This window comes from Hemicordylus capensis, chromosome 2, assembly GCF_027244095.1.
Source record: "Hemicordylus capensis ecotype Gifberg chromosome 2, rHemCap1.1.pri, whole genome shotgun sequence".
NCBI classification, from domain to species: Eukaryota; Metazoa; Chordata; class Lepidosauria; order Squamata; family Cordylidae; genus Hemicordylus; species Hemicordylus capensis.
In genome coordinates this window covers 184,320,838-184,337,384 of record NC_069658.1, presented here as the reverse complement: position 1 = coordinate 184,337,384, position 16,547 = coordinate 184,320,838, and the positions used below count along the sequence as shown (strand labels likewise).

General features: G+C 51.6%; 1 protein-coding gene across 4 annotated transcripts in view; it reads left to right on the top strand.

Annotated features, from left to right (window-relative positions):
• The window catches only part of FLNA (filamin A), a 90,108-nt gene that overhangs the window by 53,108 nt on the left and 20,453 nt on the right, over window positions 1-16,547 (top strand). For 2 of the 4 annotated variants that reach the window (XM_053292821.1, XM_053292825.1), the window contains exons 22-31: window positions 79-676; window positions 2,326-2,499; window positions 3,146-3,308; window positions 4,102-4,262; window positions 5,398-5,568; window positions 5,655-5,778; window positions 7,175-7,331; window positions 8,064-8,253; window positions 8,498-8,521; window positions 12,460-12,707. In XM_053292821.1, coding sequence (XP_053148796.1) covers window positions 79-676; window positions 2,326-2,499; window positions 3,146-3,308; window positions 4,102-4,262; window positions 5,398-5,568; window positions 5,655-5,778; window positions 7,175-7,331; window positions 8,064-8,253; window positions 8,498-8,521; window positions 12,460-12,707 — 2,010 coding nt within the window. The remainder of the gene's footprint in view (window positions 1-78; window positions 677-2,325; window positions 2,500-3,145; window positions 3,309-4,101; window positions 4,263-5,397; window positions 5,569-5,654; window positions 5,779-7,174; window positions 7,332-8,063; window positions 8,254-8,497; window positions 8,522-12,459; window positions 12,708-16,547) is intronic. The other 2 variants (XM_053292824.1, XM_053292823.1) reach the window with 1 other exon arrangement.

Genomic DNA, 16,547 nt, shown 5'->3' with positions numbered 1-16,547 from the left:
CGGGTAGAAAGGAATGATCCTGTGTATGGGCCTTGGTTTGCACACACTTCTGAGAGGATTCTTTCCCCCCCCCCACAGGTGAAGGCCTATGGGCCAGGCCTGAAGGGTGGCTCGGCTGGCTCCCCTGCCCCCTTCACCATAGATACCAAGGGGGCTGGGAATGGAGGCCTTGGCCTGACTGTGGAGGGCCCTTGCGAGGCCAAGATAGAGTGCTTGGACAACGGAGACGGCACTTGCTCAGTCTCCTACCTGCCCACAGAGCCTGGCGAATACAACATCAACATCCTCTTTGCGGACACCCATGTGCCAGGCTCTCCCTTCAAAGCCCAGGTGTCTCCGGGCTTTGACCCGTCCAAAGTGAAGTGTTCCGGCCCGGGACTGGAACACGCCACCGTGGGCCAGGCCGGGGAGTTCAGTGTGGACTGCTCCAGCGCAGGGAGTGCAGAGCTCACCATCGAGATCATCTCGGAAAGCGGCACCCAGGCCGAGGTCCACGTGCGGGACAATGGTGACGGCACTTACACCATCACCTATATCCCTCTCTGCCCGGGCGTCTACACCATCACGATCAAGTACGGCGGGCAGCCTGTGCCCAACTTCCCCAGCAAGCTCAGTGTGGAACCTGCTGTGGACACATCTGGGGTAAAAGTGTATGGACCTGGAGTAGAAGGCAAAGGTGAGGATGGGTGCCTGTGTGGACATGAACAGCAAATGTTGGGGAGACAGTGCTGAGGACAGCCTAAAGTAAGAGTGTGTGTGTGTGTGTGTGTGTGTGTGTGTGTGTGTGTGTGTGTGTGTGTATTTCAGAGACTCCAAATGTACCAAGGTCTGACTCACACAGGTTGCAGAACTCAAACACGTTGGCACTACTCCCTCATGCCTAATTCTGCATTTGGGAGAATTCTGTATCTGGGAAGGGACAAAGAGCTGTGCAGGGAACAGACTCCCCATGCCCTGTGACCAAGGAAGATCTGGAACCTCTGGCTTCTGAGATCTCACCAGGCACTGCCTGCACACTTTCAAGCATCTCTTCACAACCATGAGGGCTACAAACGCTTAAGAGCTGAGATTCTCATGAAACTGAACTTGGCACCTGTGCTGTGGCTTGGCTCTAAATGGCCAAAACTGGATGCATGTGTGCGCACACACCCCTGCTTGTCCCACATGGAAGCAGCTGTTCCCACTGCTCAGATGCATGCAGAGTAGTGCCTGCGCACCACCAGGGAGGGTGCTTAAAGAGACCCAGAGCCATGACTAGCTGCGCTGACATCTGGGAAGGGTAGTCTCCCCATGTGGAAAATGCTGGGGAAGGACTACACTTCCCAGCACTCTGTGTGCCTTCTGAGATGTGACTGACTTGCCCTGGCTCTGCTTCTCTAAGCACCCTTCCTAGTGCCATGCACAGGCCTGTTCTGCATGCAGCTGAGCAGAGGAGAAACCGCTGCTTTCACATGGGGTCTGGGTTGGGGAGTGTGCACATAGTTGGCTTTGGCCATTTAGAGCCAAATAGCTACACAGGCCTACTATGCTCTACACCCAGTACTGTTCTCTGCATGACTCCTGTGCTTGCAGAACAGCATACACTGGCTTACAGTGCACCTCTTAACTCTTTGCATGATCCTGCCCCTTCACCATGAGGGTATAGGCTGAGAAGAAGGGATAAGACTGGCACAAGGATACGGGACAAATCTAACCCGTAGACTGTTGTATTGTTTTTATGGCTGTTTTTATATGTTTTTAGCTTGATGTTTTTTATTGCTTTTTTATTGTATGTTTTAATTTTTGTAAACCGCCTTGGGGTTGTTTTTTAACGAAAGGCAGTATAGAAATGTAAAAATAAATAAAGATCAGGGCTGCTCAACTTTGCCCCTCCTGCAGATGTTGGCCTACAATTCCCACAATTCCTGGCTATTGACTGCTGTGGCTGGGCATTATGGGAGTTGTAGTCCAGAAACAGTTGGAGGGCTGAAGTTGAGCAGCCTGGATTAGATCCTGTAGTTGCAGCATATGGGCTTGACACAGTCCTGCACTCGGGGTGTCCTTGACCTGCAGCTCCATAGGCAATCTCCAACCTTGGGGATGAAGAGGGTGGGGTGGGGTGGGTGGGTTCATGCTGGTGTCGCACTGGATTTTGGCACTGTGTTTGTAAAGTCAAGCAGCGCTTGCAAGACCGTGCTTGATGCTGTTGGGAGAGCTTGGGTATTCCTAAGGTAGGATGTGGGGGGGAGGGGGTGAAGTTGTGGCCCTGGGCAAGTCTGGAAGGGAAGAGCTTTGGAGGAGAACTCTTCCCACTGCATGGCTTCTGATGCTGCTGCTTCTCACCAGGTGTGTTCCGTGAGGCCACTACAGAGTTCAATGTGGATGCACGAACCTTGACAAAAGCCGGAGGTCCTCATATCAAAACAAGAGTGTCCAATCCCTCAGGAAACCTGACAGAGAGCTATGTGCATGATAATGGAGACGGTACCTACAACGTGGAGTACACGCCTTATGAAGATGGTACGGTCTAGTGGGGGAAGGGCTGCTCAAGGTAGAGGGTGGGGTTGCCTGCTCAGGTGCATGCTAGTGGAAGAGGTGGAAGAGCCTGTCTTCTGAAGGCTTGTCTTGTGGGCCTCTCTCTTTGGGAGAGGAGAAGGTTCCTCTGTATCCACTACAGAAATGATGGCAGAGCCCAATAGAGAAGTTCCACTTAGCCTGTATCGGTCAAGTTGTTCTTGAGCTTGCGATGATATTTAAACCTGGGCAAGGATCAGCCCTATTGTGAGGCAGAGGGAGGTAGCTGGTCTCGGGTAATAGATTAAGATACCATTTAAAAGGGCAGTGAATTTGGCCTGCCACTGTGAGAGGCTGGGGTATTTCCACTGGCTCTCTGCCCACTGTACCAAAATGTGTGTGGGCTGGTTGAGCCAGGCCTCAAGCATGCAAGCGGTAACATTAGATGTGCAGGAATGGTCTCTTTCTTACACGACCCATTGCGGAAACTGGGAAACAAGTGGCTTTCACAGAGTACAGGTGTAAACTGGAAGCTAACTTGAGTTTTTAGCTGAGGTCTTGTGTTTGGAAGAGCTGGGAGTAAGCCAGCGGGGGTGCTAGGCTCCATGCTGCTCGCCCTGCTCTGCTCATGCCTCTTCTGGCCTTCTTTCAGGTGTCCACTCTGTTGATGTGACCTATGATGGCAGCCCTGTTCCCAGTAGCCCCTTCCGTGTGCCAGTAACAGAAGGATGTGACCCCACAAGGGTCAGGGTGCATGGTCCTGGTATCCAGAGTGGAACCACCAACAAGCCCAACAAATTCACTGTGGAGACCAGGTAATTCAATTGTGGTAGGAGGGTTGTGCAGGAATGGTCTCATGCTAGGGGACGGATCCACAAAGGCCCTCCGTCTCTCCTGTGCTGTACAGGTTTGCCCCTCCCCTTGCCGTCTTGGTCTTGGGTATACAGCCTCCATGCCCGGCCCCCCAGGGATTTCCCTAACCCAGTAGGCAGGAAGTAGTCAAGAGTGCACTTGCCAGCCAGCCACCTAGCATTCACTGGCTGCTAGGAGTTCTGTGAAGAACTGGAGTAGGTGGGCCTGGACCAGAGATACCGCTCCCCACCCACCCCAAGTGAAGAGTGTGTCTTCTGCATCCATTTTACACTCTAATTCTGCCTCAAGTGTTGGATCTTGAGTGTGTATGCTTGCCTTGTGGATTTTTTTTTTTTTTAACAACTCATGGGCTCGCAGAATGTAAGCCACCCAAGATTAGGAAGGGCCTGTCGCTTGGTGGCAGAGCAGGCAGAAGGCCCCAGGTTCAACCCCTGGTCTAGCCCCATAGGGGGCTGGGGACAACTTGTTCCTCAAGCCCTGGAGAACTGCTGCCAGTCACTCCAGGTGGTCCTGAGCTAGGTGGATCAGTAGTCTGACTCTGCATGAGGCAGCTCTCTGTGTCCGGTTGAAGCAGACCTAGCCCTGCACAGGTCTCACTGAAACCTAGTTCCCCTTGCCCAAGCAGAAACCTCTCCTTGTTCAACTTCATGCAGAAATCCGTGGGGATTCTTCCCGTTGACACAGAGCAGTGTGCAATTTGAGAGTGCGAGACTAAACTGTTGCCTTCCCCTGCAGGGGTGCTGGCACGGGTGGGTTGGGCCTAGCCGTGGAAGGTCCCTCTGAAGCGAAGATGTCCTGCACGGACAACAAGGATGGCAGCTGCTCTGTGGAGTACATCCCCTATGAACCGGGCACCTACAACCTCAACGTCACTTATGGTGGCCACCAAGTGCCAGGTGCGGGGCTGGAGTGGAGTAATGGTGGGAGACTGGAGGGTGGTGATCGTGGTTGCAGTGCAGAGTGCGGCAGCTGAGCTGATGCATTTGCTGGTGCAAGGGTGTCCTCTCCCGCTCCCCCTCCCCGGCCTAGACATGGTTAATGCTGTATCTAATGGCTGCTTTTAGATCTTGAGTTTCAAGGAAAGGAGGAGGAGTAGGCACTAAGAGGTGGAAATGACTCCCTGTGCAGGCAAGCATTTATTTTGCTTTAAGAGCAAATGAAACTGTCTTTATTAGGCCCAACTAATAGTGCCTAAAATGCAGGGTGTGGTTTTTGGGTTTTTTTAGCTGGATGGGAGTCTTCGGCCTAGATGAAGGATTCTCAATCTGTGGTACTCCAGATATTACTGAACTGCGACTCCCATGGAGTGCCACAGGTTGGGGACTCCTGGCTGAGATGTACATGCCAAGCTAGCTGGCCCAACTCGGTCCATCTTCTTGATGCACATCAGCAGCTCGTCTCCTCCGACCTCCCAGAAGCTGGAAGGCAAAGGGGTGTGACTAGCAAGACTGGGAACTGTGTAGCCCACTTCCTCACCCTCCTCCTCCAACTGAACTTGGGTTACCTGTGTTGACTGCTGTACGGCTAAACTAGCAGTGACCAACGTGGGGATGACTACTGTCCCTATGTAGCAAGTACAAGCTGACATGCTTTGAATTGGCACTTCTGAATGAATATATAGTTAGTTAGTTAGTTAGTGTGCCACCAAGTCAGTGTTGACTCGACTCCTCTTGGCGGCCACAAAGTCCTGTGGTTGTCTTTGGTAGAATACAGGAGGGGTTTACCATTGCCATCATCACTGCTGCCCGTTATAGGAGTTTCCCATAGTCTGGGGAACATACCAGCAGGGATTTGAACCGGCAACCTCTGGCTTGCTAGTCAAGTTGTTTCCCTGCTGTGCCATTCCACTCGCCCTTAAAAGACTAAGCAGACAGCTGGATTAGAAATTGACCTTCCTGGTTAGGATTCCATTGGAAAACCTCCCCCCTGAAATAATTGGGGGAAATAAAATTTACTAGGTGGGTGAAAACTGTCCTTGCCCCATCCTGGTCTGTGGGCTCAAATGTGGTGGTGGTTTTTTTAATTCCACAGGGAGCCCTTTCAAAGTGCCAGTAAGCGACGTTGTAGATTCATCCAAGGTTAAATGCTCTGGTCCTGGCCTGACTCCAGGTGTTGTCAGAGCCAACGTGCCCCAGTCCTTCACCGTGGACACCAGCAAGGCAGGTGTGGCACCTCTCCAGGTCAAAGTCCAGGGCCCCAAAGGTAAGCGGGCCCCCTACCCCGCTGCACAGGTGGTGACCTCTGGCACTCGGCTCTTCCCTCACCCGTTGTGTGACTTCTTCCTGCAGGGCTAGTGGAGCCTGTCGATATTGTGGACAACGCAGATGGAACGCAGACAGCAAGCTACGTGCCAAGCCGGGAGGGCCCCTACAGCATTGCTGTGCACTACGGCGATGAGGAAGTGCCTCGCAGGTATGGGATGTGGGGTGACTGGTGTGGGGTGGGAGGTGGTAGGTGGTGGTGTATTAAGCCGGCATGGGACAGATGCTCTTCATGTTGAGCCTCGGCATTCACAAGCAAACTCTACTCCTTGTGACTCCAGAAACATAAAAATAGGGGGAAGTGGGGATGTCCGAAGAGTTGACAGCCTCTCAAACCTTGGGTCCCCAGATGTTGATGGACTTCAACTCCCATAATCCCCAACCAGAGGCCATTGGGGCTGGGGATTATGGGAGTTGAAGTCCAATAACATCCGGGGAACCAAGGTTGAGAATCCCTGGCCTAAAGGCTAGCCAGATACTCTAATCACGCACTGGGGCAGGGGCCTTCTGTTGCCGTAAAAGGAATAGGCACAGTCTCAAGCCTCATGCTATTCCTTATTCCACAACGGTAACACTTGCCAGAAAAAAATCTAAAGGGTTGGGTTTCTGGGCTCTTGAAGAAAAGCCTGTGCAAAAAGCAAAAGTTGGACAACATTTAATCAGACTCAGAACCAGCAGGAATAAACTACACAGAACATTGTCAGGCAGGCTGGATGTTCTAGAATGTGTGCTAATCTTTATAATTGAATCCAATTTGCTTGAAAGCAGGCTACGGGCACTTCCCAGATTACACCCTGCAACGGAGTCACGGCGGATCTCTGAAGAAGTGTGCTTCCACACTTCCTGTGTTGTGACACCGCAGTCCCTATGCTGACAGCAGGGTGCCGTTCACATTTCTGATGTCTTGTTTCGAATTTAATCGCTGCGACATAGTACTATGACATCGTGTACCCAGTGTAAAAAGGTTCCTGTTTTTTCGGGTTGTTCGTTTCTGCAAGACTGCTGCCTCTGCTGTTTACGTTTCAAATGCGATTTGCCTGAACGGAAGCATTTCGGTGCCTTTGAGGAGCTAATCTGGAAAGTGCCCTGGTCATGTAAAGCTGTGCCACAAGCCCCGTTAAGGGTTAACAGTGGCTAACCTGCCACAATGTTACTTGACCTGGATGTGGACTGGCTGGATAGGATTGGAGCAAAAGGAGTGCAGAACTCAAGTGATTGTGTGTGTGTGTTGCGGGGCGGGGGGTTGGACAGTACACAGATCTTAAAAGAATAGCTCAGCTAAGTGCAGAAAGGTGCTCAGTCCAAAGGACTGCCTTGACTCAGCTGAGGTCCTCCTGCAGCCTGGCTGCCTATACAGAGGACTTGGATCCTCAACGTGGTCCGCTAGCAGCCTACAGCTCCCACTTCTGTGAATAAGTGACCCCTGGAGTGAATCTGGGCTACATCTTGGGACTGCAAGCTCAGTCTTTGGGCATCTTATCTCTGACTGCACCAGCATGGCACTAATATGTCTCTCTTTCTCTCTCTGTGTCTGTGTCTCTCCCCAGCCCATTCAAAGTCAAGGTTCTGCCTACCCATGATGCCAGCAAGGTGAAGGCCAGTGGCCCAGGTCTGAACACAACAGGTGTGCCAGCCAGTCTGCCAGTGGAGTTTACCATTGATGCCAAGGATGCTGGTGAGGGCCTGCTGGCTGTTCAGATCACGGTGAGTGGCATCCATGCTGGGGCATTTGAGGGAGGGCAGGCATTCAGAAGGGGTGGCTGTCTTGTAGAGCAGGTGAGCAAGCCTGTCTGCTTTGAGGTGTCACTTGGAGAGGCAGATCTCTGCTGTGCCCATGATGGCACCGTGGCCTTGGAGGATGCCATTCTTGCCACCTTGTCCTCTGGTATGGGAGTTAGTTGGACTCAGATCAGAGGCATCTGTGAAGTAGCTGCTTTGAGTCGCTCAGAATTTCTGCAGCTGCTGCCCCTCTACGTGGACTCTCTGAGAGGCAACCGACGGGTGAGATTCTGCCTCTGTTTCTGAGTATCCAACTGCGGTGAGATGGTAGATTTCTCTACCGGCTTTTAAAATCAAGTCTGTAGCATTGGTCGGCTATAAGCTGAAGTTGGCTTTAAAAAAAAAGAGAGAGAGAGATCCAGTTTTTTGTACAGGTCACCTGATGCTATTGTAGAACCCTGTTTACCCCAATATGACTTGCTAGAATGGGACTACTGTGAGCCTTTATATTTACTGCTTTTCCACAGAGGTCTTCAAAGCAGTTCACACAAACAGAAGCAATGTTTCTCTTTATGGTGTAGTTGAATGCATCCCTTTCAAACACTTTGAGTAGAATCCCTGAGTTAGCTGCCTAGGTTTGCTTGGCCTTGACGGACTCTGAGCCAACTTGCTGACCTTCCTTCTGCACCCCGCCCGGGGCTGCGTGTCTCTTGCCAGGATCCCGACGGCAAGCCCAAGAAAGCCACAATCCGTGACAACCAAGACGGCACCTACACGGTGTCGTACGTTCCAGACATGACGGGCCGCTACACCATCCTCATCAAGTATGGCGGGGACGAGATCCCCTACTCGCCCTACCGCATCCGTGCGCTGCCCACGGGCGATGCCAGCAAGTGCACAGTGACAGGTGAGAGAGCTCCAGGCAGAGATCCCGGGGTTGCCAGAGGGTGGGCGGGCCACGCTGAAACCATGCCACGCCCCCCGCCACATGGACTGCTTATGCCGGGCACCTCCGGCCACACTGCTCACCCACGGTGGGGAGGGGAATGCCATGTTGCGTGTGTCTCGTGTGTTTTTTTTTTAATTGTGCACTGTTCTGTGTGATTCTGGTCTCACTCTGATTACCCTTGCTCTTTGCCCTCTCACCTCAGTGTCGATTGGAGGTCATGGGCTAGGTAAGCAGCTTGCTCATGGCTTTCCCCCGTATGCCTTGCCTTGCTCGCGCTGCATCCTTTCCCTTGCATGGTCCCACACCTGCATTAGACTCCACCTCTGCGTAAGACTGGAGTGGGAGAGGTGGCCGAGGGAGAGGAGCCCACGTGTTCTCGTCCGGGATGTCTCTAGAACTGGCTTGACTCGTGCGAAAACTGGGGCCATCACAACTGGTGCCAAACTGGTTTGTCTCCAATGTCAACCGGCTTATTATCTAACTTGACAGAGAACATAGGAAGCTGCCCTCTACGGAGTCAGACTATTGTTGGTCCATCTAGCGCAGTACTGTCTGCATTGACTGGCATGGGCTCTCCAGGGTTTCAAGCAGGAGTCACTCCTAGCCTTGTCTGGAGATGCCAGGGTTTGAACCGGGGACCTTTTGCATGCAAAGCAGATACTCTACCGCTGAACCCCAGCCTTGTCCCCTAGGGGGGAATATCTTGCAGGAGACAGTACTGACCTATAGCTGCCCATCCAAATGCTCACTAGCATAAAACCAGCTCTCCTTCCTAAGAAGGTAAGGCTCTCTCGAAGCCGTATGCTTGCATCACTGACACAAGCTCTGTTAAGGAAGAGCATCTTCATTCTATACTGCGGCAACACACCAGGATGAACTAGCTTCAAGCTGAACAAGCATGCCCTTAAGCCTCATGATCAAGCCGCTAACTCTTATTTTAAAAAAAAAAACATTTTTATACTGCCCAAAACTTATGTCTCTGGGCAGTTTACAACAGGATAAAAACACAACTAAAACATTAGTTTAAAAACAAAAACAAGAAATTTAAAACTTTCAGTTGACTTTGAAATTTGCAACGTTGGCTAAAGACTTGGCTTCAGTGGCACCATGTAGATAAGCTCTCTAGAGAAGAGATGGATAGGTACAGAATGACTTGTAGCAACCAGCTTCCATTGTCTTGGGGAAATACAGGCTTTTAAGTGGCAGACACAAAGGCTTGATTTAGACCGTAGGTTCATCTGTCCCAGTACTATCTGCTCACCCTGTCTGGCACTCTGGATTTTGGCCAGAGGTAATTCTCAGATCTAACTAACAGAAACCTGGAACCCCTCTCTCAGGCAGAGATGAGCTATGGAGCCTCCCTTGCTGAACATCTTTGCCTAGTAAGGCAAGGTTTGGTTAAGTCTCTCTACTTCAGAGACAGAAAAGAGTTCTTCCAAAACATTCCAAAGCGAGGAGGTGGATTTAAATGCTGGGAAAGCAGCATGGCTATTGTGGTACTTCCCACCTACCCACCCTTCCCTTTCCCCAAGGATAATCCTTTCCTCCCTCTCCAAGCCTCCTCTCTTTCTGGGTTGGGCTTGCACAGTGGCTGGTGGGGTTGTGAGCTTGTAATCAGGAATGGATGGGAACTGTGCATGCCTCTTGACCCCATGGGGAAGGCTCTTTTCCTTGAGACAAGGATATTGCAAGCATGGTGGTGGCTTGAGTGGCCACCTAAACCTTGAAAGAGTCCCGTTTCCGCTTCCCTAGATATAGAAGTCCCCTAGTTCAGGAGCACACTCCACTGGCTGCATGTGCTAATATGGTGATCACGTTAAGCTATTTCAGTGAAGGAAACAAATGAGAAACTTGGTGCCTTCTTCAGGGCAGCTGGGTCCCCCTGCTCCGTGTGTGTGTAGAATACGAGAAGAATGCCCTCTTTAAGAACAGCCCATCTAGGTGCCTTGGGAAGCCCACAGACAAGAGATGAAGGCATGCCCTCTCTCTCCTGCTGTTGCATCCCTTGGCATGAGATGAAGACCCATGGGTTGTATAGGCCAATCTACCAGGTGCTTATCTGCATATCTCCACTTTAAAATGCTCACCAGGCAAGATTTTCCCCAGATCTGTTTCTGCAGTCAGAATTAAAGGACCCAGTTCGTAAACATATATGTCCTCCTGATCATGGGGCCCCTTTCTCAACTGGGGCCGCAAGCCCTTACAAGAGTCCTGACTTGGCTGAACTTCTTGCTGTCTTGAAGGCTGTGCCTTTTAGCCAAAGGCCAGGTCTGGTGGTGCCTTGGGGCGGGGAAGGGTGGATGTCAGTTGTCTGAAGCCACAGATTTATACAGCCCATGACTGCAGACCAAAACCCTGAATAGGCACAAGCAAACTTTTGAAGAGCATATCAATGGGAGCTTATCTCTTTGGAGGAGCCGCAATGTAGGATTGGAAACCAAAGTGTCTTGGAAATTGTAGGCTGAGGGTGCTGAGAACTCACTGTTGGAGATCCATTGGTGCCCCCAACCCCACTCTCACACCTCTCTCCAGTCCTCAGGCTCCTTTTGAAGAGGGATTTGTTTTTAAAGCAGTTTCTCTAGTGGAGACATGCTCAGGCCTCATAACGTAGAGCTCCCATCCTTTTAATTGAGACATAGGACGTTTTTCCTGTGGGAACTAGCTCTTCTGAAGACAGTCTTCTGCCTTGGCACATCCCTTGCTTTTTAAACATTAGTTCTCCTGCTACTGGGCTTTAATCGTAGCATTGGTGGCTGGAACTCCATCTTGCTTTTGTCCCTTTTGTCTAACAGGTGGGTTGGGGCTCGTATGAGATACTACTGGTTGGGATCTGTGCTGGCTCCCAGCCTTTGCAACAGGACTGGGTCACTCAGTCTGGCCCTCAGCCTTGCCCCTGATCCCATGGAGGCTCCTTGGGTATTATAGCTGCTTCCCCCGCCCCATGCAAACTGATGAAGCCCTTAACCCCCTCTCCCCAATACAAACATCGGCGGCAGCTCTGTTGGAGCTCTTTCCATATGCACCTCGGCTATTGCTTCATCTGTATGGGCCAAATGGAAGAGAGCCAGTGAAGTGCCTAAGGGAAGAATTCTTCCAGAGCTTCTTGGGGTGACGGACCAAGCCCTTGGGTTCACTGGAGGGGGTAAACGGAGGGAGCTGCCTTGTACCAAATCAGACCCTTGGTTCGTCTAGCTCAGGACTGTCTACACCAGTGATTCTCAACGTTGGGTCCCCAGATGTTACTGGACTTCAACTCCCATAATCCCCAACCAAAGGCCACTGGGCCTGGGGATTGTGGGAGTTGAAGTCCGATAACATCTGGGGACCCAACGTTGAGAATTCCTGGTCTATACTGACTGGCAGTGACTCTCCAGGGTTTCAGGCAGGAGTCTCTCCCAGCCCTACCTGGAGATGCTGCCAGGGATTGAACCTGGGACCTTCTCCATTGAAGCAGATGCTCTACCACTGAGTGATGGCCCCATCCTGTAGTGGTGATGTTTGGTCTTCACTCAGTTTAAAATGTCTCCCCCGCCCCCGCTTAAAATTAAATAATTGGCTGCTGTTCAGAGCACTATAAGCAACAGGGGACACATCTGGAGTCTTTTCTGTCATCGTTACTCCAGTAGTGACTGAATCGTCCCACGAACAGGAGAATCTTCTAGACCCATCTCTTTAGCTTTGCTTTTAATGACCTGTAATCTTACTTTTAATCTAGTTCAAACATTTTTTAAAAAGATTTCATTGTTTTGTTATGTGTTTTGATTCTAATGTAAACTACCCTGAGCCACTTTAGGAAGGACGGTATATAAACTAAATAAGGTTCATGCAGCACATGTGCTGCCACAAAGTGTGAACTGACCTTTGGTGACTTAGTTGTGTGCTGCTCACAGCTGAATGTGAACAGTCCACCGAAGAGCACTGCATTTTAAAGGTGCCCGCTGACACATGCAGACCCTCGCCTGTGATACTGCAAGCTCCTTTGTCTCAAATGGCCCTGGTATCAGGTGGGAAGTTGGGTGGTAATCAGGGCTGGTGTAGGAGACGGAGGACACCATTTAACAAACTGAGAGACCCTCCCTGCTGTGCATGATGGTGGGGGGGAAGAGGGGCTGGGGAGGGGGTCGGGTTGAAGTTCTCCATTCCCCATCTCCTCCTTTCTGTCAGGAGCCGGCATTGGCCCCACGATCCAGATCGGAGAGGAGACGGTGATCACTGTGGATGCCAAGGCTGCCGGGAAAGGCAAGGTGACTTGCACAGTGTGCACGCCAGATGGCACGGAGGTGGACGTGGACGTGGTGGAGAACGAGGACGGCACCTTCGACATCTTCTACACAGCACCCCAGCCAGGCAAATATGTCATATGTGTGCGCTTTGGAGGAGAGCATATCCCCAACAGCCCCTTCCAGGTCACGGTGAGTTTTGATGCGTGTGAGGGGGAAATTTGAGGTGGGCCTCATGGCTTCCCCAGAGACTTGCCTTCCAGTGCAAGTTGGTGTAGAAGGGGGCCAGTGTGTGGGGTGGGGTGGGGTGGGGTGCTGCTGTGGGTGTGGGCAAGCAAGTAGGATGTCTGAGCTCATTCCACCTGCTCTGACTAAAATGAGAGGTGCTGAGTCCTGGGCAGCCCTGTTAAGGACATAAGAACAGCCCTGCTGGATCAGGCCCAAGGAGGCCCATCTAGTCTAGCCTCCTGTTTCACACAGTGGCTCACCAGATGCCGCTGGGGAGCCAACAGGCAAGAGGTGAGGGCATATCACCTCTAGTATGGTAGCTGGAGGTGAAGAGGAGAGATGCTTGCTGTGAATCAAGGCATTCTTGGTGATCTCTCTGGGACACTATTCTTAATATATATGTATATTAAATCTAAATAAAGAAAACCCACCCTAGCTGCCCCTCTCCTCTCCAAAGAGGAACAGGCAGCAGTGCCATTACTCATCTCTTCCCTCTCAGATTGGCAGCTCTGCGGTTTGGGGGTTGGGGAAGGGATGGTGAGGAGGCTCCTCCAGGTGTCCCTGCCAGCAACGATCTGCTAAGTGAGCTGTGCTGATGGATGTTGCCAGCCCAATATAGCCACGGAGACTTGACCCAGAAAGCACACCCACTTGGCCACCTCTGTGCGGGAACGTCTAGGAGGCTGTTTCCCCTTTTAGAACATGGGGGTGTGCTTATCCTAAAGGAAAGCATGCTTCTGTGTCTATAGCGTAGCAGGGCTGACTCCCACATACCAGCAACTGGGTCAGCTGTTGAAGAACTAGGCTCCGAGGTTGGGCTCTGGGCAGCATCTGAGCTGGTTGGGCTCTTAGACCTCCATCCTTCTCCTCCTGTTTGCCTTGTTGCATGTGGGAGGAGGCTTTGTCCCTCAAAACGGCCTCTCCTCAAAGCATGTGAAAGCGGTTGCAGCTCTTCTCTGTAGAGGGGAGGTTTTTCGTGCAGTAATGTAGCCCAGTTACTCTTCTGCTTTCCTCTCTCTGTGGAAAGTGAGATCTTCCTTGGCCTCAAGAACACACACCCTCTTGCTGGCTCTGTGCATGCAGGATTTGCATATATTGTATGCCAAAAAATAAAACTTCTGCAGCAAGGAGGCAACGATCGGGCTAAACCACAAGTTCCCAAATCTGGTTTAAAAGAAAAATCTGCTTCCAAGATGCATGTTGGGATGGGGAATGCTTGGTAGAAGGAGACGTGGCAGGAGAAAAGGTGGACGGACAAGCAGCCCTTCTGCATTCTGGCTGCCTCTTAGAAGACCTGCCCAACCTCCAACCTCCTCCAATCTCCCTTCTTTTGGGCTGGGCTGGGCAGCCTTGAGGACTAGGAACTTGTTCTTAAAACGGATGATCAAGATGCCCCCTTCTGTAACAGGTGCTTGCATGGCATTCCTGGGAGCAGGGCGGTGTGCTCCTTAATGTCCCTTCAGTGGCCAGAGACTTTTCCAGTCATGTCAGCGCCCTCCCCAAAATCATTGTCTGGCTTCTCAGCACTGGGCCCACTAGCTGTGCTTCTCAGCAGGCTGTGCAGACCCCACTCACAGTGGGAGGAAGCCCTGCGGCCCTCCTGTAGAAATGACCTTCCTTCTGATGTGCTCATACCAAGGGAACAGAGCTGCTTCCCAAGGGGAGTTGGGAGATGCCCTGCAAAGTGAGCGGGGGGGCTCAAACTGCACCACTCCTCCCCTGGGGGTGGGAGGAGTTGCGTTTTCCCCATGCTCCCCTAATTCCTCATTCTGAAGAATGCATAGACTCTGAGCCAGTGTGGGCTTTGCATTGGGACGGCAGATGCAAGAGGTCCAAATATACCCAAGGGGTCTTTGTAAGAACACTCTCTCTCTCTCTCTCTTTCCGTGGCATCTTGTTTTTAAAAATGCCACCTGCCAACAAAAGGCAAGCTAGCTAGCAACCGCAAACATGACACGGGACTTGTCCTCTTAACATGATGTGACTCATTGCTTGGCTTTCGTCAACGGAGCCTTCCTGTTCAAATGTTAGTCACAGTTTCCAGGTTCCAACACAAAAGGAGTCCTCTGGCTCCTTGCAGAGAGCGGGTGGGTGTTGAAAGGGCACAATCCCCTTTCTGGGATTGTGCTCTGTTTTGAAGCAAGCAGCGTCCCGCAGCTAGGGAAACTTGACTGCATGGAAAGCATTAACCGGATCTCCTCCTTCCCCTCCCCACCCCCAAGAACATAAAGTGTCCTCGCTGAGCAGAGACCCTCTTCTGGAGCCAGGCTCTTTTTAAGTCGGACTGTCCCGCCCATCTCACGCTTCACATTTACTTTGGTCAATGTTGGCACCTTCATGCCATCTTGTTGGGGAGTGGAGAGAGGCTCTCCTTACCTCCCCTCAGTGAGCTGCAGCTATTTGAATAGGGGAGAGAGAGAGAGAGAATGATTCTCCATTCACACTGGGAACATAGGAAGCTGCCATCCAGCAAGTCGGATCCTTGATCCACCTAGCTCAGACTTGTCTGCGCTCTTCAGGGTTTCAGGCAGGAGTCTTTTCCAGCCCTACTGGGAGATGCCAGGGATTGCACCTGGGACCAGATGCTCTACCACGGAGCTGCAGTCCCACCCCACTTGCTCACTGCAGTAGTACAGCCCCATGGCTCAAATGACTGGACTCTTTCCCCAGCTGTCTTCCGTGGTCTCCTTTGCCGTCTGCAAGGTGGCCTAGGGATTGCTCGGCCCACATGCCTGCTTAACAAGTTGCAGACCTGCCCCGACTTCAGGCCTGCTCAGCTTAGGCCCACCAGCTGTGTTTGAATTACAATTCCCATAATCCCCAGCCACAGTGGCCAATAGCCAGGGATTATGGGAGTTGTAGGCCAACATCTGTAGGAGGGCCGAAGTCGAGCAGCCCTGCCCCTACTTCAAGTGGCTACAGCAGGCCTCCCTAGGGTGGAAGAGGAAATCCAAGCTGTAATTCACTAAGGCCTGACCATTGGGGATGGGGTGGGGGTGAAAAGCCCTAAACAGCCAGACCCTTCTAGCACTGCAGGATCTTTGTGTGGAAGGAGAAGCCCTGCTCTGAGCCTCCACACGATAATCCTAGGCCGCTACTGCCCTAGGACATGAGCTGGCATTTGACACTGTGTTTTGCATTGCAAGTGTTGCAATGAGATCACTGTGTGCTGGCTAGCTTGTGCACTCCTGGTCCTGAACTGCATGGCTACATGTACTCCTTCCCATTGGTTCAAGGTTATATATGGCCTCTGGGATTGCAAAAGCTGGTTTGGGGTGGGTGGGAACAAAACAGACACAAGGATGGCTGCTACACCCATGAGCCCACGTGTGTGTGTGTCCCTGTAACATCCTTGCCAAGTTTGTTCACCTGGAGACATCGCCTTAGAGCTTTTAAAGCAAATGTGAGCCGCTGCCAGTCTGTGTAGACAATACTGAGCTAGATGCTAGATGGACCAATGGTCCGACTCGGTAGAAGGCAGCTGTCTATGTTCCTAGAGGCACCTATCCTGTGCTTAGCAGCAGGGTAGCATCCCTCAATGTTTGCTGGGTCTCACTTGTTTAGTTAATAGCCTTTGCCATCTTTTAATTCTTCTGCTATGTAAAACATTTTGTGGACTCCTCTGTTTGAAAAGTCATGTATGAATGTTAATATTGATGCTGTCCTTGTTCTGTGAAACAACCATGCATCCACTTTTCTGCAGCGTGGTTGGGTTTAACCCCAGGAGGACAGTGACTGATGTTCTGCTGGGGAGACTCTTTGGAACGCTCATGCCAGAAAGGGCTGTTGTGTGAAGTGGTAACG